We start from the raw sequence: 24,199 nt of genomic DNA on the forward strand, positions 1-24,199 counted from the left end.
CAGCCAGGTTGGGCAGCAGACTGCAACTGTCCCACCTGACTTTACTTCCCATTATTCTCACTAAAATACCCATTGACAGGCTGCCCTAGTTCAGTTGCCACATCATTTCAGTTGATTTGTAATAAACAAAAGACGTCACAAATTGAGCATTACCCACCTTCTGTTCTGCAGTGAATCTGCTGTTCGCAAACCTGGGTGACCTGAAATGAAAGTATTATTGAACAGCTCTATAACAAGTTAAATCAGGAAGATACAATTATGTTTTTGTGCTTTGGTGAAATCTGTTGATCAAAGCTAAAACGAGACAGGCAGAACATGATGTGCCACACATAACAGATTATTCTATAAATAGGAAATCAAATCATTTAAATCTGAATATAAAAAATGCTCACCTCCAAAGCATGAATGTCAAAGAGGTGTGGTACATGGGGATGACGATCTCTCTCTTCTTCTAATGATGATGTCAACACATGAAATAATTCATGTGCATCCTGTGTAAACAAAGAGCACGCCACATTATAAAAGGACAGTTTTTAGCCCTGTGTCAAAGACAAAAACATTAAATTTTCAAATGGCATTTTCAGTAACATAGGGTCTTTTTCATTTTGGAGGCTTTAGGTTATTTTGGAAGGGTGCCGTCTAATCAGTATTAAACCCCAAACCCAACATGTAACATGTTTCAGCTTACTGTTTATTAGATGTGGGGGTTGGATTTGTTTTCTTTTTTTAGGCTTTACTTCCCTCCCACCTTTGGAGGGCGGCGCTGTTAATCTGGGAGTGTTAGATGCAGTAGCAGATTTACTACACTAACAAAATGAAGTTGAACTCCAGCTAACAGTTAGTATCTGTTAAGCAGATACAGAATATATTTTTTTCCTTTTGGGATTACAGTTTTACATAAATAAATAAAAGCTGACTGTTGTAATCACCCCTGTCAGTGGTAAATGGTTTGTTTCAACCCTGTAACTGCTACATCTGCAGAACTGAAAAACAACAGATTTACTGGCTGGATCACCAAGTGAGAATAAAAGAAAGAAATCCTAAACAAGAAAACAAATGCAACCATCGCATCTAAAAAAAAAAAGGGATTTTTAATACAGCTTACCTGTAAAATCATTTTCTTGGAGTACATCACGGGACACAGAGCGGCATATTCATTACTATGTGGGTTATATGGAGTACCTTCAGGTGATGGACAATGGCAATCTCAAACAGGAAGTGCCCCTCCCTATATAACCCCCTCCCATAGGAGGAGTACCTCAGTTTTGTAGCAAGCAGTATGCCTCCCAAAATGGTCCCCAAAAGAGGGGTGGGAGCTCTGTGTCCCGTGATGTACTCCAAGAAAAGGATTTTACAGGTAAGCTGTATTAAAAATCCCTTTTTCTTTATCGTACATCACGGGACACAGAGCGGCATATTCATTACTATGTGGGATGTCCCAAAGCAATGCTTACAATGAGGGGAGGGAGACATCTTCCCAAGACAAAAGGATTTAATTTAGAGATATACTTAAATCATAATAAATCCAACTTAGTTGAGAAAAAAATAATTTTAAATATTAAATTTAACTCAAAAGGGAGCCCCCGGAATCCGAGGGTCTCAAACTGCAGCCTGCAGCACTGCCTGCCCAAAGGCTGTATCAGTATTCCTTCTTACGTCCAACTGGTAGAATTTTGTAAACGTGTGGACAGAAGACCAGGTTGCCGCCTTGCAAACTTGAGCCATAGAGATCTGGTGGTGTGCTGCCCAGGAGGCGCCCATGGCCCTAGTAGAATGAGCCTTCAATGATAACGGAGGAGGCAACCCTTTCAAGCCGTAGGCCTGAGTGATTAACTGTTTAATCCACCTCGAGATGGTGGATTTTGCAGCTGCCTGCCCCTTCTTGGGCCCATCCGGTAAAATGAACAACACATCTGTTTTCCGGATCTTCTCTGTAGCTTTAAGATAGGCCTTCATGGCCCTAACAATATCCAAGGTATGCAGCAACCCTTCCTTTCTGGAAGTAGGTTTAGGAAAGAAGGATGGTAATACCAAATCCTGGTTTAGATGAAAACTGGATATAACCTTTGGTAGGAAGGAAGGATGAGGGCGGAGAACGACCTTGTCCTTATGTAAAATAAGATATGGTTCCTTACAGGATAAGGCTGCCAGTTCCGATACTCTCCTGGCGGAACCATGGCAACCAAAAATACTAACTTCCTTGTCAGTAAAACCAAAGGAATTTCAGCCAACGGCTCAAAAGGTTGTTTCTGTAAACTCGACAGAACAAGATTTAAATCCCACGGACAAAGTGGGGATTTAACTGGAGGATTAATACGTAAGACCCCCTGAATGAAGGTCTTAACTAGCGAGTGGGTGGCCAGCGGCCGCTGAAACCACACTGACAAAGCTGAAATCTGTCCTTTGATTGTGCTTAATGCCAGTCCTTTATCCACTCCTAGCTGGAGAAAACGTAATACTCTATCGATGGTAAACTTGCGAGAAAGCCATCGCTTGGACTCACACCAGCCTACATAGGCCTTCCAGACCCTGTAATAAATCACCCTAGAGACCGGTTTCCTGGCTCTGATTAGGGTAGAGATTACCTTCTGAGACAGACCCCTACCCCTGAGGATCAGGGATTCAGCCTTCAGGCCGTCAAATTTAGATGCCGTAAGGCAGGGTGGAGGATCGGACCTTGCGATAGCAGGTCTGGCCGTAGAGGAAGAGTCCAAGGGTCTCCCACTACCATCTTCAGGATTAGTGAATACCATGCCCTTCTGGGCCATGCTGGAGCTACCAGGATAACTGGTATGTGCTCCACCCTGATCCTGCGCAGCAGGCGGGGTAGTAACTGGAGCGGGGGAAATGCATAAAGAAGTTTGAACTGATGCCAAGGGCAAACTAACGCATCGGTTCCGCAGGCCCTGGGATCCCTTGTGCGGGACATGAACCTGTCTAGTTTCTTGTTCAGTCTCGATGCCATGATATCCACGTCCGGCACTCCCCATTTCTGGCAGAGTGTCTGAAAGACCTGTGGATGCAGAGACCACTCCCCCGGCAACAGAGTTTGGCGACTTAAGAAGTCCGCCTGTAGGTTGTCCACTCCGGGAATGAATATAGCCGATATGCAGGGCACATGGGCTTCTGCCCACAAGAAAATCAAGCTCACTTCTTTCTGAGCGGCTTGACTCTTGGTTCCCCCTTGGTGATTTATATATGCCACCGCCGTGGCATTGTCCGATTGTATTCTCACCGGGAACCCCTGTAGTTTGGACGTCCAAGCCTTGAGGGCTAGTCGAGCAGCTCTGAGCTCCAAGACATTGATGGGCAACTGCTTCTCTGCCGCTGCCCAAGTGCCCTGGCGAGTGCAACCATCCAAAATTGCTCCCCAGCCTATCAGGCTGGCGTCTGTGGTTACTATCTTCCAGGTCACAGGACTGAAAGTCTTTCCCTTCAGGAGATTCTGAGGGTTTAACCACCAAGATAGACTTTGCCGCACTCTGGGTGAGAGTGGCAAAGGAATTTCTAAGGCCTGAGGCCTCTTGCTCCATGCTGACAGGATGGCTGCCTGCAGGATGCGAGTGTGGCTCTGAGCGTACGGGACCGCCTCGAATGTGGCCACCATCTTGCCTAGTAGTCGCATACATAGGCGAACAGTTGGCCTTTTCTTTCTTAGAACTATTTGTATTAGCTCTTTGATGGCCTTGACCTTTAATAGGGGTAGGAACACCCTTTGTTGTTCTGTATCCAATCTCATGCCGAGATATTCCAGCTGCCTTGTGGGCAGGAATGCTGACTTGTCTCGATTTAGGACCCAGCCGAACCTCTCGAGGTACTGAACCGTGAGGGCCACTGCTCGTTCCAGGCCAGGAGACGAGTGGTCTACGACCAAAAGGTCGTCCAGGTAAGCCAGGACCGTGACCCCTTGGGTCCTTAGATTGGCTAGGATTGGGGCTAGGACCTTCGTGAATACCCGGGGGGCCGTAGCCAACCCGAAGGGGAGTGCCACAAATTGGAAATGACGCTGAGCCACCGCGAAGCGTAGAAATACTTGATGTGGCTGAAAAATTGGTACATGAAGGTAAGCATCCTTTATGTCTATGGACGCCATGAAGTCGTCCTTCTGGAGCACGGCGACAGCTGACCGAATAGTTTCCATCCGGAATGAGCGGACCTTTAGGTACGCATTTACTCCCTTTAAGTCCAAGATTGGCCTGACATCGCCGTTGGGCTTTGGGATAATAAACAGGTTGGAGTAGAACCCCAATCCCTGTTCCCGGACTGGTACTTCTACTATCACCTTCTGGCATAGTAGATGATTCAATGCCGCCATCAATGCGGCTCTCTTCACAGGGTCGCCTGGTACTCTTGACTCCTGGTAATGAGGAGGAGGGAATCTTAAAAATTCTAGTTTGTAGCCCGTGGCCACGGAAGACCGTACCCAGCAGTCGGGAATGCTGGCCTCCCAAACTTCTGCAAAGAGGCGTAGCCTTCCCCCCACCATCGTGGGTGGGGGCGCCCCTTCATAAGGCCAAATTGGGGGCTGGCTTCGCAGGCTTGCGGTGCCACTGCTTCTTGCCCCCAGTGGCTTGGCCCTGTGGCTTATTGTTAAAGCCTGATCTTGCAGGAGGCCGTCGATACTGTCTGGTATTAGAGGGCCCCTGTCCCGGGGAGGGCTGGCGCTTAAACGCGGGCCCTTGGGCTTTCTTCTTGACTGGCAAGAGAGTGCTTTTGCCGCTTGATATAGTCTGAATATATCTATCCAGATCTTCTCCGAAGAGTCGTCCTCCATGGAAGGGAAACCCTACCAGGAGTTTTTTGCATGGGGGCTCCGCCTCCCAACTCTTCAACCATAAGAGCCTTCTCATATGGATTAGAAATAAGGATAAACGTGATGCCTGCTGGATGGAGTCCTTGATAGCATCCACCGTAAAGCGTATAGCCCTCGGTATATCCGAAAATTCCTCTGCCTGCTGGGCAGGGATAAGTTTAAGCATTTGCTTAGTCTTATCTGATAATGCTTGGGTAACTCCAATAGCAGCCACAGCGGGCTGAACTATCGCCCCTGCTGAAGTAAAGGAGGCTTTCAGTAATGTTTCCAAGCGTTTATCAACCGGATCCTTAAACACCTGTACGTTATCCACCGGACAAGTTAAAGATTTGTTCACATAGGAGATGGCTGCGTCCACCACCGGGGGCGCCCACCTTTTGGAGAATTTCTCCTCCATAGGATATAAAACAGAGAATTTTTTAGGTGGTAAAAAGACTCTATCTGGCTTAATCCAATCCTGAAACATGACCTCCTCGAGTAGAGGATGGACCGGAAAAACTGCGTTGCTTTGAGGCGCTCTTAACGAGTCTAAAGCTGAAACCGCCGATACTTGAGGTTCTGGTATGGGTAACTTAAATGCCTCATGGACCATGTCTGTTAAGGCCTGAACCCACAAACTTTCCCCCTGGGAGGCTGAACCAGACTCCTCAGTATCCAGATCCTCGATCTCTGAACCACCCTGGTCCAGAGCGTCAAGTCTATCCAATTCCCCTAGGGAAAGGATCTCTGTGTCTGAGGGTTCTTGCTCGGGTGACGGAGACCTAGTCCGCTTTCTACCCGATATAGCCTTAGCTATCCTTTTTGCCATTCTTTTCTCTAGTTCACCTAAAGAAACAGCAAGAACCCTCTCAGTGACAAAGCCGGGGTTGGACTGACCTGGATCAGCCCCAGCACCAGATCCCCCAGGTCCCATCAAGGCGTGCCCTGATATGTCCTGTGGGGAGAGCAGCGGCATAGCCGTGTCTGAGCCCTCGGATTTTGCGGGGGAATCCCCACCCTTTGTACCCTCTGACCCAGAAGCCATGGTACAATACCGAGGTACACCTGCTATCACCCAGCCACAGACGTAGCTAAGGGGATCTGTCGGTTTGGGAGCGATAGAGACTAACGCCCAAACTGAGAAGGGGGATCAGCAGTTCTTTCCCTTCCTCCTTTTTCTTTTTTTTTTTTGAAGAGGAAAAGAAACCACTCTGTCTCCCACTAAGTATTGCCAATAGCCATCTGCTGAGAAAAAGGAAAAGAAAACCTATCTGTAGGTTTGACAGTCCTTAGAAAAAAACTGCAATCCTTCCTTTCGCCACCGGGTGTCCTCGGCGCTCCGCTCTGTGTCCTCCTCTCTTCTAGCTCAGGATAACACTGAGCTCTTGGCAGCTAATGGAAGGGCCTCCCCTTCCCTTATTTGTGATTCGCCGCCCCAGGGACGCGCCCCCACCACGAAAACGGCGCGAAAATCGTTTATATCTCGGGCACGCGCGCGCGGGGGCCATCACACATGGAGGAGGACGGAGCAGCGCAGGCACCCAGGCAGGTAAGCCCTTTAGGTAGGTCACAGACCTCCTTTTTAGCATGGGAAAAAGGCTCCCCTCTCACAGAGATCCCACACCTAGCGCCAGCAGCCCAGCTAAGCAACACTTACCAGGGAGGTCACATCTTACTGGGGAAAAAGTTTGAATCATCCTGTCTCTGTCATAGACATAGTGATTCCTTGCCAATGCAGAGCATACCCAGGCATGTCCCCCTGTGCACCCCCTGTAGGGAACCTGCTAAGAACCAAGTTCCGCAAGCTCCCCCAATACTTACCTGCTCCATGCCGCAGGACTTTTGCACAGCAAGAGGTCCAATCTTCCCCCATCTCCGTGGGTGGCGTCTAGACCTTCAGGCCCTGGGTTCCTATGAAGGAGCCACTGTCCTGGGCCCATATAGCACCCTGGCAACAGAACATTTAGGCCCCCAAAGGTTTCTAAGTTCTGGGCCCAGGGTCCAGCTCTCTAAACAGAAAGCATTATGGGCTACACCCCAATGGTTTGGGGTCCGGTTGCTGACCACTTTAGCACTGAGGCCTTTGGACAGAACCGGTTAGCCCACCTTAATCCCAAGGATGTGGAGGTAAGCTAAACCATGACCAACACCTAAGACACTGGCGAAAAAACTGAGGTACTCCTCCTATGGGAGGGGGTTATATAGGGAGGGGCACTTCCTGTTTGAGATTGCCAGTGTCCATCACCTGAAGGTACTCCATATAACCCACATAGTAATGAATATGCCGCTCTGTGTCCCGTGATGTACGATAAAGAAATGGTAAGTTGCAGTATAAGAAAGGTTTGCTTTTGGGTGCAATACTGCTTTAAACAGGTATTATACCCAAAACCAAAAATGTAATATATTGCAGCTTACCAATGCTTAGATGTGGTGGCTGCATCAGTTTTCTTTTCTTTGGCCTTTTCCTTCCGTTTTCACCTGGTGATCTGGCCAGAAACACACCTCCGGTATTAGTGAGACACAACTCTGGAGGAATGAGCATTAGGAAGCACATTAGACAGCAGCATTGTCAGTCTGCCACTCCAGGCTCTTTTAGTGCGAAAATGGTCCAAAATCACACTGCCCTTTTACCACGAAAATGGTAGATGTACTGGAAGATTTTGAACCACTAACAAACTGAAGCCAAATTCAGCTCACACTTTTATAAGCAGTTACAGAAAATATTTTATTTTTATTTTTGGGATAAAGCTTTACATGAATAAAAGCTTAACATTTTAATCACCCCTGCCAGTGTTAAGTGGTTTGTCTCGTCCACGTAAACTGATGCATTCTGCTGTAGAGTTTGTGCTGTGCAAAAAAAACAGACTTGCTGGCTGGATTGCCAGAGGAAAATTCAAGAAAGAAAGCCTAAAAATAGGGAAACAAATGCAGCTAGGGCCACTAACAATGCAGTACAACTGGTCCTGTTGTACTGGGCCCAGGCCTCATTAGCTAAACAGGGGGACCTGGGCAGCTTTATTGTTAATTTCTACTTAATAGAATACATTTATTTTACCAGACCACACCCCCACTTGCTTCACAACAAGAATTGGTAAGCTGCGATATAACAAAAGGTTTGCTTTGGGTTTAATACTGCTTTTGCTAAAGTACTATGTATCAAACAATTGCTATCTGTCTACATGCATGTGCTCCAGAAACAGCTGTGTGCCACTGTTTAGTATCCTGATGGGGACAGCAGCCAAACTTGCATGTGCAATGAGCATGGCTACTTATAGTCGCCACTAAAAGCTCATCTGACAAGGTGACAATGCCAGAAAAAATGTTTACAGTATCGTCACCCGTTAACACAGTGGTTCTCAACCTTACTAGTGCTGTGACCCCTTGATAAAATTTCCCAAGTTGTGGGGACCCCTAACGGTAAAATTATTTTCGTAGCGCGTGTTGTCAGCATCCAAGGCAAGACAAGTAATTTGCGCCCCTAACACATGGACATTTAGCGCTCCCCGAGTCCCTTCCACTCGTACAGTATTAAAACCCCTTATGGTACATTTGAGGATGTACCCCTCTATCTCTTTGTTCTCCTTTCTCCGGGCTCCCCCCCCCCCGCCATCCCTCTCTCTAGCCGTCTTTCGCTCCCTTTTTCTTTGTTCCTTCCCCTCTTTTTCTCTCCCTTCCATGCATTCTCTATTTTTATTTATTCTCTTATTTCTTGGTGGGGGGTGGGGTTAGTCAGATCAGTGGCAGTGCTGGCGGGGAGTTCTGATCAGTCAACTTAGGTGCTCTTAAATCAAGGTCATGTGCCGATCTGAGAACTGTAGTGGGGACTTTTAATGGCAACTATAATCACAGGTAGTGTTACTCACTGTGTCTCCCCATTTACGGTGTCTCAGACTTTGTAGCGTCTCGTAGCAGTGACACCTATGCTGAAATCAGGAGATAGGGTCTCCTCCAGCCTCTCCCACTTCACATTCCTCATGTCAGCTGACTTCTAGTCTCTGCCCCCCAGCCATGCCGTGAACTGAATGGGCGGCTGAGTGAGCAGCTGCGGGCTTCAGGAACAGCCCATGGGATTGGTGACCCCCTGGCAAATCATCATTTGACCCCCAAGGGGGTCCCGACCCCCCAGGTTGAGAACCACTGCGTTAACAGGAAACGTCTCAACAAGGACCTTCATGTTTCGATCTGTTTTGTTATTGACATGTTTTTTTACATTTCTATGATTAATAAATATGCACTTTGATTCATGCACCTCCACTATGTCTATGGCCTCATTCAAAGTCCCCACTTTCCGCCTGAACTCATGTTTGGATCTCAGGTTTTATTTTAATGAAAGCTGTAGATTAAATGTAATGGTTTGGTTTAGATATGCTTCAAATGTCTACATATAATTTAAAATGAAGCAAGATGATTAGAAGCCAGTCTGTGCACATTTCAAGTAGCTGGCAGAACAAAATATATCAAAATGAAGTAGCACTTCACTAACCTGCTCTTCGAAAGAAGAAATTTGCCACCTGTATGTCCGGAGAACATCAAGGAGAGGACTGGCATCTACCACCTCTTCTTCTGCAGCCTCCTGGTTAGATAAAGCTTAGGAAACAAAAGTGTCTTAACGTTAAAAAAAAAAAAAAAATGTGGATTATTTATTCAGTGTGAGCACTGCCTCCTGGGAGTAAGAGGAGAGGGGTGTCTGATCAGGTCACCAGTATTTCTGAGGGCTCCTACATGGTGAATTCAGTGTCAGTGGGTAGGGGACTGGCCTAGCAAGTGAACTTCTCACTTTGGAAGAGATTTACCATACCTGGAAACCAATGTGAAAACACATGATGTTTTTTTCCCATAGCTGATAACTGAATATGAAACCACAGGCATTAAGGGATTTAGTGAAAGAATATGGTAGGAAGCCCATATAACAGCTTGGCTCTACTATGAGATTATATGCATTTAATAATGAAAGCAGAACCAAACTCTCTCAATCAACATTAACCAAGTCTAATCCTAAACTACTAGCCTTAGTAAATAGATAGGAAGGTGTCATTTATTTACCGGTACTTATCGTTAACTTTTTTTTCCCTTTACAATTTGTCAGTTGCTTCCTGGCTTCTGACCTAGGCCAAAATGAAGGCATAAATCCCAGGAATCATCATTTTTGTTTTTTTCATCTGGAGGAAGGATCTTTTTAGCTAAGCAGGCCCTCCTGCATGCATGCCCAAGCTAAGGGCAGATGGATTCCAGAAAGTAACTGCGACACAAATCATCAAGATGGCCATGCCGGGAAATTCTAGGGAGTATTTTTCAAACTGATTTCTCAAGAAAATAAATGGAGACATAAATGGATGAGCGAGTTTGTTTTGAATATTAAAAAATAAATTAAATAGCATTTTCAGTTTGTGGTGCTCAGAAACAGTTAAAGTGGAAGTTCGGTCAAATTCTAGCTAAAGCTAAATGTACTCCCACCCCCATTCTAAGCCTGTTCTATCTACCCTGTGAACGAAAAAGATGTCTTTACTTACCTTTTCTGAAGCTGCTCTGGTTCGGTCAAATGACCTGTTGCCAACGCTGGCTTCAGTGTAGAGGAGATATTCGTTGTTGGCTGCCCCATAGTAAGCCTTTGAATGACATCATTGTGCAGGTATTTTAAGCCATTGTCATCTCTACTCTTCACTGAAGTCGTCGCTGGAGAAACCGTGTGGCCGGCCCAGAGCCTAGAGCCTAGAGCTGCCCGTTTCTGGCCAAAATGAGAATCACAATTTTTTTTGCTTAGAATAAAGATTGCTATTCTCGCGGCATATCATCTTTCACAATATACAAAAAATTGGGCTAACTTTACTGTTTAGTTTTTTTATTAATTCATTAAAGTGTGTTTCTTCCAAAAAAAAAACTGTGTTTAAAAGACCGCTGCGCAAATACAGTGTGGCATAAAATATTGCAACAATGACCATTTTATTCCCTAGGGTCTCTGCTAAAAAAATAATATAACGTTTGGGGGCTCCAAGTAATTTTTGAGCAAAAAATACTGATTTTACCTTAAAACAACAAGTGTCAGAAAAAGGTTTAGGCTGGATTCACACTTGTGCGGTGCAAATTCCAGCTCTGTTATCTCTGCAGAGAGATAAGAAAGCTGTTCAGCAGATCATCTCTGTTTTAGCTGCGAATTTGGAGACCTGGGAGAGGGAAGGGGAGGGGGGGAAGAGTATTGAGGTGAATGAGAGAAATCCTGATGAGAACTGAACACATCTGCGAATCAGATGCGTGCCCATAGAAGATAATGGGCCTGAATTCACACCTGAGCCGCACCGCAATGCCTAGAAAACGCACACGTTTTTTCGGCAATGCGCAGTGCGAATCGCACATATGTGAACAAGCCTCATTGAAAACAATGTATTTAGAAATGTTCTGCGAATTGGATGCGGTTTAAGCCCCACTCAATTCGCATAGGTGTGAACCCGGCCTAAATCTTTTTTTTTAGACAGCTGTCATATGTGAGCAGAGAACTCTGCATAGAATCGGGAAAATGCTTTGTTAAGATCGCAAGGGGGATCATGATCTGATTCTTTAACGATTAATCGTGCAGCTCTACCAAAGCCCCTTCAGAATAGGCAGGTGTAGGAATCTTATCTTTCATAGGTTGGATAGAATAATCTTAAAATGTGAATGGGAGCAGGTTTAGCCTTAGCTAGATTTTGACACTTTAAGTTCCACTTGAAGCATGTAGTGTATCTGTGCTCCACTGGCTTTCACTCTTTGTTTCAAGTCAAATAATGAATAGAGTCCAATAAAAAACACTATATAATGAATTGTGTCTAATAAAGCGCACGCGCACACGCACACACGCACACACACACACCCTTAGTTTTCACTTTTCTATTTTATTGCAAACACGTGGCTTTAAAGGAGAATTGCAGAATTGAAAAAAACAAAAAAACGTATATTCTCACCCACTGTATGTGGCTGCAGCATTGGTCCGATGCTGAATCTTTCCCCTGCCAACTTTAAGACCGAAAACCGAGTGATCACATGATCCCTTAGTTCTCAGTCTTCACTGAGCAGAGAGTGTTGACTATAAGTCAGCGACTCTCTGCTCTGCCCCTTCAGTGCTCACTGGAGTGCCAGACAGTGGAGGGGGCGGGAGTGGCTGCTTCAGTCTCCCAGCAGTGTGCTGAGAGGCCGAGCCAGCTGCCGGTCAGGCATTTGGGTGGATTCTGACATTATTGTCAGGATCCCTGCACAGCCTGGACCGAATCTGTGACATCAGCAAACAGCAGGCTTTAGCTTGTTGTTGGCTAAATCTGGGATTTACATTCACAGGAATGTAGAAATAAGTGCACTAAGAAGAGAAGTATGGCCAAAAGAGCTTTGGCCATGCTTCTCTTTTAAAGGATAAGTTTACCTTTGGGAACAAGTTCCCCTAGTTTTTAGGGTGGAACATGTTCCCACTGGTGCAGCCTCTCCCCGATCCGGCGCCTCTAATGACAGCAAACCTGGGATCTTCTCCTTAAACTCGTGGTCACAATTAAAAAAAATAAAAACGTGCCCCTGCAGGGCTCTGCCTACCCAGCTGTGTCATTCATTCACATTGTTCTGTAAAAGGAAAAACTACAACTACCGCAAACCTTTGCGGCTGACGACTTGTCGTTTTCTATGAACTACCAGAGCAATGGTGAGCGCTCCAGGTTGTGCAGCATTTCTCAAGTGAAGTCCTCGAGGCACCCCAATCGGTCACATTTTCAGGATTTCCCTCAGATGAAAACAGCTGTGGTATTTCCTAAGGCAGTGAAACTGATCAAATCACTTAATGGAAATCCTGAAAACATGACCTGTTGGGGCGCCTTGAGGAATGGAGTTGAGAAACACTGAGGTAGTTCACCGATTGTTCCTGTGTGTAACCAACTGCCCATACGAGGTACAAGTAGACAGCTTACATTGACAGTCTGTCAGAAACCCTACATTGCACCCGCGATTTGCTGATCACAATGCTTTTCAAGCTCCTAAAAAAAAAAATCTAATACATGCACATTTTTTTACCTGCAAAAATATGTGCATTTTTTTTTTTTTTAAATGGTAAACATATTCTTCAAGATCAATTATGTTTAGTGAGAATGACATGCATTAAATAGCCAAATAATACAATTCTTGGAGCAAGTTTCTTGGTACCATGCTTGAGCATTGGCTTGCTGGATGATGTTTAAAGCAATTATAATATATATATATATATATATATATATATATATATATATATATATGTGTGTGTGTGTGTGTGTGTGTATGTGTATATATATATATATATATATATATATATATATATATATATATATATATATATATATATATATATATATATATATATACACACACACACACATATATATATTTATTTTTATAACAAACTTACCTGCTCTGTACCGTCCCCTGCTGGCGGTCTCGACTCCTCTTCTCAATGCTCCCCCATAGGAATCCGCTTCTCGTGGTGGCACAACTGCTTCCAAGCCAGGCTGGGTGCGTCCATTGACACACACAGTGCAGCTCAGCCCTGCTTCCTTCTCACAGGATTTGATTGACAGCAGGAGGAGCCAATAGATCCTGCTGCTGTCTCCGAGCCTGCGAGAGAAGAGAGAGCGAACCAGCGATACTGCAGATGGGCACAGCACTGGATTGATACAGGACTCATTTAGGACGTATTTAGGCGGGGGGCGGGGCGTGGAGGGAACAACTAGTGGAAGTTTTTTTACCTTAATGTAGGTAATAAATTAAAGTAAAAAATCCCTCTAGCTTTAGAACCATTTTAAGCAGACATGGACAATAACAAGCTCTATCTGAACTCTAATCCACATTTCATAACCAATTGTCTGGCATTTCTCCCACAACCTTTGAACATTTAGAAATATACAGAAGCAGGAAAGTCAGAACAGAGAGGAGTCTGATTACAGTATAGATGCATTTGAGTTGGTTTTAATACCTTTTAAAAGCTGTAGCAAAGTACCAGACAGATTTCGAGGCGCTGTGTCTTGCTGTTCAAGCTGGTACTGAGAAGTAAACGCCTCAAGCCAACGAATAAATGAAGGACAGGCAGACAAACCTTGCAGCAAGGAATTCATGAAACAAGTGTTCCCCAAATTTAGTAACCCTGGCACCAGTCCTATAAATTAGAATACAAAAAATAAATAAAAGGTACATGTACTTGTTTGATATGGTACTAAGAATATAAAATATATTAGATAAATGAATCAGTCACTTTAAAGAGAAGCTGTCAGAATAGAAATATAGGCAATGCCACTACTAACTTGAATTTGAAGTTACACACTGCAGGAGTGTTCTTTTCAATGAAGCTTAAGCCCTGAGATCCGACCCCAATAACAAAGCAAATTTTGTATTAGGGATAAGGGGAGGTTGCACACAGTGAGGTTGTCAAGGCCACAGCCATTGTGGTGTGCTGTGTTAGGAAGACTTTTAAAAATGAATAGGCTAATCACAAAGGAAAAGTCCAGCCTGAGCTCATTCTGCTGGGCTTCTCCCAAAAGCCCTTTCACACTGCCAGCGCCTGAAAAACGCTGGTAAAGCGCAGCTAAAACTAGCGGCGCTTTAACTGCGTTTTTCGGGCGCAGACAAAGCGCCGCTGCCAAGGTGCTTAGCAGGCTCCTAAAGCACAACAAAGAAGCTGCTTGCAGGACTTTTTTTGACGCCCTGCCAGCGCAGCGCCTCAGTGTGAAAGCACTCGGGCTTTCACAGTGGGATTGCAGATGAGGCTTCTTTCAGGTGCTTTACAGGCGCCATTTTTAGCGCTAAAGTGCCTGAAAAACACCCCAGTGTGAAAGGGGTCTAAGGGTCACAGGAGTGCAAAACGAATTGCATGTGATCCAGCAGCGGGGCTGCCTTGCCACAGTATAAGTTCGGTCCTGAAGTGGTTAACTAACCAAATTCAGCAACTCTAAAGCCTCATACACACGGTCTGATTTTCATCGGACAAAGCATAGGGCTTTTGTCTGAAGGGCATTGGCCAGGAATTTGTATTGCATACAAACGGCAAAGAATTGTCAGCCAACAAACACAACATTATGTGGTTTTTCAGCTCTTTAGTGCCACCCTTTGGGCAACTTCTGCTAATGTTGTGTTGGTTAGCATTGCTTCTGTGCATGCGTGTTTGTACTTCTGTGTACGGACTTGTGTACACACGATCGGATAATCCGACAACACATTTGTTGGCAGACAATTTTAAAGCATGCTATCCTACATTTGTTGGTGGAAAATCCGACAATTGTCCGATGGAGCATACAAACGGTCGGATTTTCCGACAATAGGCTGTCATCACACAATTGAGGATGGAGCATACAAACGGTCGGATTTTCCGACAACATGTTGTCATCACACAATTCTCATTGGATAATCCGATCGAGTGTATGAGGCTTTAGGCCCCTTTCACACCGGGTGGATCTGCTCAGCGGACACAGCTAGCTCAGCAGGAGATCGCTCCATTGATCTCCGCTGAGCCGGTGAATGACAGGGAGGGACTCGTCAGAGCCCCGCTGATTTCTATGGGGACATCGGACGAAATTGGACAGCATGTTCATTTTAATCAGATCCCATCTGATCCGCCAGACGAATAGCGAACCCTTCGCCATCATTCTGTTTTGAGCAGTTTGAATGGCAGACGGGTGTCAGCGGACACATCCCTGCTGACATCCGCCTGCCCACAGGAGTCAATGGGTGGCTCGCTTGGAATCCTGAAAAACAGGCAGGCAGATATGAGCGGGCTTATCGTGTCAAAGGGGCCTTAAAGCAGTATTATATTTAAAAGCAAACATTTATTATATTGCAGCATATTGGGTGTGAGAACTACATTCCTTTATTTTCATCTGGTGAATCAGTTGTTTTTCAAAAGAATAAGCTCTCTATCAGAATGTATCAGTTAAAGAGTTGAGACAAACCATTTTACGCTATTATGGGTGCTTAAAATGATCAGTTTTTAGTTATGTGAAACTTTTTTTCCCAAAAGGAAAAATCGAATTGCTGTAACTGCTTACATAGTGTTAGCTGTTAGTAAATCTAACACCCCCCCCCCCCCCCCCGAACTAACAATGTTGCTGTTCATAGGTGTCCCTGTGCTCCTTCATCCAAAGTAGGGGTGGAGGTGTGTTACTCGCCAGATCACCAGATGAGAACAGGAAGGCAAAAACAAATGCAGACACCGCATCTATTGACTGATAAGCTGCAATATATAACATTTTTGGTTTTGGGTTTAATCCCGCTTTAAGCAAAGTATTTATAAACTGTAGTGTTCATTAGTTTTATCAAAATCTGTTTCTTTGGGCGACATGAGCTAAAATTAGCTAGAAGTTAACTTCTACCTTTTTTGTGTTTCTTTCTGTCTGTGATTGGACCCCACAAGACATATATTCCAGCTGCAAGGGCTGCAGCAAAGCCACCAATCATACCCCAGTTCTTCATCATTTTACACCTGGCAGAGAAAAGAAAATGAATAATGAAAACCATCAAAGCTAAAAACGCTACACAAACATAAAAAGACACAAACGTATGCTGCAAACTAGCTTCTTGGCAGAATAAGGCTAATCACTCACAATGGGAGTCTTTTGACCAGTCTTGAGCGGCGCCACTCATGGCCTACCAGTATAAATCTGGATGTGGCGTCCAATTTTGAAAATATGGACTGATCATGCCAAAAAACTATTTTATTTAAGGACAGCAATCACATGAAGCCATTTATTATTACATAGTTTTTTGGATCCTTTTTAAATCATAATAACAGAAATCACCCAAAATTGCCCTGTAAAAAGTTTACATACCCTGGAATGTTTGACCTTGGTACAGCCACAGAAAGGTGGCATACACAGGTTAACCACTTAAGGACCGCCTCCTGCACATATACGTCGGCAGAATGGCACGGCTGGGAACAAGCATGTACAGGTACGTCCTCTAAGTGCCCAGCGGTGGGTCGCGGCGCGTGCCCGGGGCCCGGTCCGAAGCTCGGCTGGAGTCCCACGATCGGTCCCCAGAGCTGAAGAACGGGGAGAGCTGTGTGTAAACACAGCTTCCCCGTTCCTCACTGTGGCGCCGTCATTGACTGCCCACTTTCCTCGAAATCCACGTCGCCCTAGATGCCGGCCGAGGTTCGGAGATTTCCGTCGGCAAGTTCGCGCCTGCGCAGTCCTTAAAGGAACTTTCTCGTTAGCCGGAACAATATTGGCAGATCACCGGCATTCCAGGAATGGAACTTTATTTAAACTGCAATATCGATGGGTTTAGTTCCACTTTACGATTTATTTCTGCTCAGAGGCTCTGGGCTTAAAGAGTAACTCCACTTTGGTTGAGAAAAAAACATCCCCCTCTGGGTGAGCTATGTGCATTTGCAAGGATTTTAATAAACGTTTGTTGCCTATTCCTACCTGTTGTTATTCTGAAGAAGACACTGGCCCAGATTCAGGTAGAACCGCGCAATATTTGCGTGGGCAAAGGGCAACGATTTTTGCTCTGCGCCCACGCAAATATTTCGATTTGCCCGCGATTCACGGAGCAGCAGCTCCGTAAATTGCGCGGGCGCTATGCTAATTTGCCTTGCGTAAGGGCGCCTAATGTAAATGATCCCGCCGGGGGCGGGAATCATTTAAATTAGGCGCACTCCCGCGCCGAGCGAACAGCGCATGCTCCGTCGGGAAACTTTCCCGACGTGCATTGCGGCAAATGACGTCGCAAGGACGTCATTTGCTTCTAAGTGAACGTGAATGGTGTCCAGCGCCATTCACGAATCACTTACGTAAACGACGTGAAATTCAAATTTCACGAGCGGGAAGGGTGGCTATACTTTAGCATTGGCTGCGCCTACTATGAGTAGGAGCAGCCTTACGCTAAAGTCGCCGTATGGAAACTTTGTACCTTGCGTGCGCAGGGCCCGCGCAACTTTTGTGAATCGGTGGTAGTATGCAATTTGCATACTATACGCCGATCACAATGGCCGTGCCCCCTAGCGGCCAACGCAAGAATGCAGCCTGAGATATGAAGGCATAAGGAGGCTTATGTCTGTCATATCCTAGGCTGCAGTCCGCGTAGCGATGTTCCTGAATCAGGGGCATTCACTACGCGGGAGCAAAACAGCTATTGCGCCGCACAACCTATGGTTGCACGGGCGCAATAGCTTCTTGAATCTGGGCCACTGTTTGTTCCTCTGTGCCCACGTGCAAACTATTGCCTCGTACACACGACCGTTTTGACGAGAAAACTGCCCGCAAAAAAATTAGAACCTTCTCTATTTTTTTCCGCCGTTTTTCCCATCGCTCTTTTTCTCGTCACAAAACCTGCTTGTGTGTATGCTTTTCCAAGGAGAAAAAAAATGCGCATTCTCAGAATCAAATATGAGACAGGAGCACTTGTTCTGGTAAAACTAGCGTTCGTAATGGAGATAGCACATTCGTCACGCTGTAATGGACTGAAAAGCGCGAATCGTCTCTCATTATACTTTTACTAACACGAGGATCAGCAAAAGGGTGGCGCAATTTGAATGAAACTTCCCCTTTCTAGTGCCATGGTACGTGTTGTATGTCACCGCGCTTTGCTTGAGCGTTTTTTTTTCATGAATGTGTGTATGCAAGGCAGGCTTGAGAGAAATCACAACGAATCACGTAGAGAAAAACGTTTTTTTGCATGACAGGAAAAACAGTCGTGTGTATGCAGCATAAGTCTAAGGGCTCATTCATACCATGATGGAAAGTGATGGGAAAACCAAAATCAGTTTCCACGCGCGTCATTTATGTGCCCTATTCACACCAATGTTGATGTCATGTCAGTTTTTTTTCTCATGCAGAAAAAATCCATACATGATACCAGTGTTGTGGTGTGAACAGGACACATAGAGAACAATAGATTTTTTTTGTGCCCTTGGAGACCGCGTGCAGCACAAGTGATGTACCATGGAGTAAACAAGGCCTAATGGGAGTGGTTTCATAATTATCAACCAGCTGCTGCAGAATCAGACCTCGAATGAGGAAAGTTGCAGGGTCTGCATCCCTTTAGATCAGGCGTCTCAAACTGGCGGCCCTCCAGCTGTTGAAAAACTACAAGTCCAATGAGGAATTGCAAGAATGACAGTTACCAGCATGACTCCCACAGACAGAGGCATGATGGGACTTGTAGTTTTACAACAGCTGGAGGGCCACCAGTTTGAGACCCTTGCTTTAGATGTTATTTCCTATTGGTAGCATCGTGCCAAAAATTTCATTTTTGCTGCAGGGCTTGTATCTTAGTGTAGACTTCTGGGAAAATCGGTGAGCCAATCACACAAGCAGGAAATGATGCGTCTTTTGTGTACAGAAAGCCTCCAGGGAGCCATATTGCATTGCACTTTACTGAAAATTACAGAGCTGCAGTTTAAAAAGGAAAGGTACTTTTTATTAACATTTAATAATATAACTGTATATGCTATATTATTTATTTTTTTTCCCATGGGAAAGTGGAGTTACCCTTTAGGCAAAATGGCACCCTCCAGCAAGAAGAAAGAGAAGCAATGCTGCACGAAATTTACAGCACACACTCATTTAGCATAATTATGTGGAATGTTGCTTGCTAAAGAACATTACTTTTATCAAGTAGTTATGGGTAAAGTTCCGCTTTAAAGTGTTAGTAATGTCTTGAAAACTAAAATCCGCTGCCAGGCAGAGTTTTTATAAATATAAATAAATGTGTCCCCCGCCTGTCAGCGGGTAATGTAATCTGAGCCGCACATGGACAGCTCAGACCACATTTACGGTCTGCTCTCTGTGCGGCGGCAATGTGACTTTTGGGCACATGTGCGGGAATGATATCACCTGCGGTAAGGCCATTCAAGCAGCTGAAGTTAGGGAACCCGGAAGGAAGGCCAGGCGCAGATGGAAGCTGCCGGAAACCAGCGAGAAACGTGACAGTGCAGCGTTGGAGGATTCCGTATGCAGGTAAGTCTGTCATAATGTACTACTATGCAGCGCATAGTAGTACATTATAACCTAAACCTGCATGGGGGACCATTCTTTATAATAATGAAAAAGACTTTACCACTACTTTAAAAGGCTGCACGTGTGTTTTTATAGAAAATATTACTCTGTATAGTCCCACATTACACAGATGTGAAGAGATTTTTTGGATTATTTACCATTTTTTATTTTGTACTATTTCAGTATTTAGGAATAAACACCGGGAAAGCAGCACTGATCACCCTGATGTTCTCTAAGGACAGGCAAAGGATTGGTGAATATAACAATTATCTTGGACATCCTGAAGGATCAAATCTTTTCCCTGGGCACCTGCAGTGTTTTACCCTGCACAGCCCTTGTCTCCACTGCTACTGAAGGTGATGGGGGAAGCAAAGTGGAGACAGCAGTCTGTGCAGGGGATGTAGAATGGAGCAGTGTGCTGGCACCCACCTGTCAATGTATTCTCTCCCCAGGTGCCCAAGAGATGCAGAATGGAGCAGTGTGCTGGCACCCATCTGTCAATGTATTCTCTCCCCTGATGCCAAGGAGATGCAGAATGGAGCAGTCTGCTGGCACCCACCTGTCAATCTATTCTCTGCCTGGGTGCCCAAGAGATGCAGAATGGAGGAGTGTGCTGGCACCCACCTGTCAATGTATTCTCTGCCTGGGTGCCCAAGAGATGCAGAATGGAGAAGTGTGCTGGCACCCACCTGTCAATGTATTCTCTGCCTGGGTGCCCAAGAGATGCAGAATGGAGCAGTGTGCTGGCACCCACCTGTCAATGTATTCTCTGCCTGGGTGCCCAAGAGATGCAGAATGGAGCAAAGTGCTGGCACCCACCTGTCAATGTATTCTCTGCCTGGGTGCCCAAGAGATGCAGAATGGAGAAGTGTGCTGGCACCCACCTGTCAATGTATTCTCTGCCTGGGTGCCCAAGAGATGCAGAATGGAGAAGTGTGCTGGCACCCACCTGTCAATGTATTCTCTGCCTGGGTGCCCAAGAGATGCAGAATGGAGAAGTGTGCTGGCACCCACCTGTCAATGTATTCTCTGCCTGGGTGCCCAAGAGATGCAGAATGAAGCAGTATGCTGGCACCCACCTGTCAATGTATTCTCTGCCTGGGTGCCCAAGAGATGCAGAATGAAGCAGTGTGCTGGCACCCACCTGTCAATGTATTCCATCTCTCCCGGGGTGCCCAAGAGATGCAGAATGGGTCAGTATGCTGGCACCCACCTGTTGTATTGTATTCTCCCCCTTGGCTTCCCTGCTACAGGAAAGGAAGAGACGCAGGTTTTTTTGTTTTTTTTTTGGAGGGGGGGGGATAATAAGCAGGATTCAGTTCTGCTGTAAGTTCCTGATCACTAAAGTGACCATAATGTAATTTTTAGCAGAGTGTGGAATGCAGGTGCCATAAGGCATACTGACCTGGCCAGCTGGAAGTGGTTCTGTGCCACTGTACCCTCTCCCCAGACTGACAAGGATACTGTCCAAAGGTGTCACTGTTGCCCTTTCAGAGGGTGTTACTGGCCAGATCACAGGTGGAAAATAAAGGGAAAAAGAGACACCACATTTACTTCTCTGACTGGGCCCAAGCTTACCGCCCTCTGAAAAGCAATCTGCAGTGGGTCATTTTTCAGAGAGCGGTATAGAAGCTGTTGGCATGCATTCAGGAACTGGTACTGCCACCTCCTGACACCTGTTTTATGTTGTTTTACTTTTTTATTATTATTGCCAAACTGCAGTCTTTACATTGTGCCACAAGTACAAGCCAAGTGGCTCAAGGTTGCAGCGCAGCTCCTATTAATTTTAATGGGCGACTTTACCAGGCGGTGAGAAATATCATTGGGGTATGCAGTGTGGCTGGTTTTTGTTCAGCACTAAACCTGGATTTGGAGACCCAGACTAGTTCAGACACAACAGAAGTCTCCTATATCCCTCAGCCCAAACGAGCCTCCCCTTTGCCCATGCCAGGCACTTTACCTATGACAAGCAGTAGAGAGGTCACAGTGTGATCACAGGGTTCATATGGAGTGACTAGTAGGAAGTGCTCGGCCTACACAGCCTTCCCATAATAAACCACACAGCCAACACTCTGCAGAGTCCAGTCCCAGCCCACATGCCACCAGTCCTAACCTGGTTCCGGCTCCTCTGCGTAATGACACGCCGATTGTCGGTTCCGAGGCCCGGACTGAACCTCTGAGCATCACGCCCAGCTCCAATACTGCAAAGCGGAACCAATAATTCTGCTTCCTGTTCCCGCGAGACACTGAATTCGAAGCACAGGGGGAAAGTGCACAGAGAGAAAATGTGTTCCGGTGTGCTGAGATGTTGTTGCCATGGAAACCTTTCTTTTTCTCTTTGCAGACATCAAGCTAATACCCCGTTTGTGACACATAGGGATGATACTTAGAACTGTGTAGGGCTAGGACAAAAATAGTGTTGCACGATTGCTTATTCTACACGGAAACCTTAAAGCTGAACTCAGTGGCCCCCACACTGTAAGGGTTAAAGTAGCAGTAAAATACAGTTTTGCCATCTGTGTTCCATACCTCCCAACTTTTGAACTTCAGAATGAGGGACACTTGAGGAAGGAAGTAAGTAACCTTGCATAGCGCGCCGTGGCAAATGTGGGTGTGGTCAAACTCTTAACAGGGGTGGGGCTTAAGGGGTCATTAAAAAACCTTAGGCTTCCTTATACCTATAAAATATTATTCCACAAGCTAGAGTCTTATGTATACATACAAACCCCAGCACATTCATTTAAAAAAAAAGGCTAAAGGATGCAATGTATTGGAGTGCATTACGTACAGAGTGCAGGGTTCTGGGATGAGCTAAGTACAGAGTGCAGGGTTCTGGGATGAGCTAAGTACAGGGTGCAGGGTTCTGGGATGAGCTAAGTACAGGGTGCAGGGTTCTGGGATGAGCTAAGTACAGGGTGCAGGGTTCTGGGATGAGCTAAGTACAGAGTGAAGGGTTCTGGGATGAGTTACGTGCAGGGTTCTGGGATGAGCTACATGCAGGGTTCTGGGATGAGCTACGTACAGAGTGCAGGGTTCTGGGATGAGCTACGTGCAGGGTTCTGGGATGAGCTACGCACAGATTGCAGGGTTCTGGGATGAGCTACGTGCAGGGTTCTGGGATGAGCTACGCACAGATTGCAGGGTTCTGGGATGAGCTACGTGCAGAGTTCTGGGATGAGCTACGTACAGAGTGCAGGGTTCTGGGATGAGCTACGTGCAGGGTTCTGGGATGAGCTACGCACAGATTGCAGGGTTCTGGGATGAGCTACGTGCAGGGTTCTGGGATGAGCTACGTGCAGGGTTCTGGGATGAGCTACGTACAGATTGCAGGGTTCTGGGATGAGCTACGTACAGATTGCAGGGTTCTGTGATGAGCTACGTACAGAGTGCAGGGTTCTGGGATGAGCTACGCACAGATTGCAGGGTTCTGGGATGAGCTACGTGCAGGGTTCTGGGATGAGCTACGTACAGATTGCAGGGTTCTGGGATGAGCTACGTACAGATTGCAGGGTTCTGTGATGAGCTACGTACAGAGTGCAGGGTTCTGGGATGAGCTACGCACAGATTGCAGGGTTCTGGGATGAGCTACGTGCAGGGTTCTGGGATGAGCTACGTACAGATTGCAGGGTTCTGTGATGAGCTACGTACAGAGTGCAGGGTTCTGGGATGAGCTACGCACAGATTGCAGGGTTCTGGGATGAGCTACGTGCAGGGTTCTGGGATGAGCTACGTACAGATTGCAGGGTTCTGGGATGAGCTACGTACAGATTGCAGGGTTCTGGGATGAGCTACGTACAGATTGCAGGGTTCTGGGATGAGCTACGTACAGATTGCAGGGTTCTGGGATGAGCTACGTACAGATTGCAGGGTTCTGGGATGAGCTACGTACAGAGTGCAGGGTTCTGGGATGAGCTACGTACAGATTGCAGGGTTCTGGGATGAGCTACGTACAGATTGCAGGGTTCTGGGATGAGCTACGTGAAGGGTTCTGGGATGAGCTACGTGCAGGGTCCTGAATCATGAGCTACGTAGTGAGTGCAGAGTTCTGGGATGAGCTACGTACAGATTGCAGGGTTCTGGGATGAGCTACGTACAGAGTGCAGGGTTCTGGGATGAGCTACGTGCAGGGTCCTGATCATGAGCTAAGTACGGATTGCAGGGTTCTGGGATGAGCTACGTGCAGGGTTCTGGGATGAGCTACGTGCAGGGTCCTGATCATGAGCTACATACTGAGTGCAGAGTTCTGGGATGAGCTACGTGCAGGGTTCTGGGATGAGCTACGTGCAGGGTTCTGGGATGAGCTACGTGCAGGGTCCTGATCATGAGCTACATACTGAGTGCAGAGTTCTGGGATGAGCTACGTGCAGGGTTCTGGGATGAGCTACGTGCAGAGTTCTGGGATGAGCTACGTGCAGGGTTCTGGGATGAGCTACGTGCA

The 24,199-nt window shown here is 46.1% G+C and overlaps 1 protein-coding gene across 2 annotated transcripts in view; it reads right to left on the reverse strand.

Annotated features, from left to right (window-relative positions):
• USP30 (ubiquitin specific peptidase 30) overlaps nt 1-22,011 on the reverse strand; it is a 37,347-nt gene extending 15,336 nt beyond the window's left edge. Inside the window, exons 1-6 of one of the 2 annotated variants that reach the window (XM_040351880.1) lie at nt 21,875-22,011; nt 16,132-16,241; nt 13,746-13,925; nt 9,276-9,379; nt 393-491; nt 158-200 (exon numbers count right to left, since the gene is read on the reverse strand). In XM_040351880.1, the coding sequence (XP_040207814.1) occupies nt 158-200; nt 393-491; nt 9,276-9,379; nt 13,746-13,925; nt 16,132-16,241; nt 21,875-21,945 (607 nt within the window). In that variant the 5' untranslated portion in view covers nt 21,946-22,011. Of the gene's footprint in view, nt 1-157; nt 201-392; nt 492-9,275; nt 9,380-13,745; nt 13,926-16,131; nt 16,242-21,721; nt 21,851-21,874 lie in introns of those variants that run through there. The other variant, XM_040351881.1, reaches the window with a different exon arrangement.
• Nucleotides 22,012-24,199: the final 2,188 nt, after the last annotated feature.

Source organism: Rana temporaria, chromosome 1, assembly GCF_905171775.1.
Source record: "Rana temporaria chromosome 1, aRanTem1.1, whole genome shotgun sequence".
Taxonomy (NCBI): domain Eukaryota; kingdom Metazoa; phylum Chordata; class Amphibia; order Anura; family Ranidae; genus Rana; species Rana temporaria.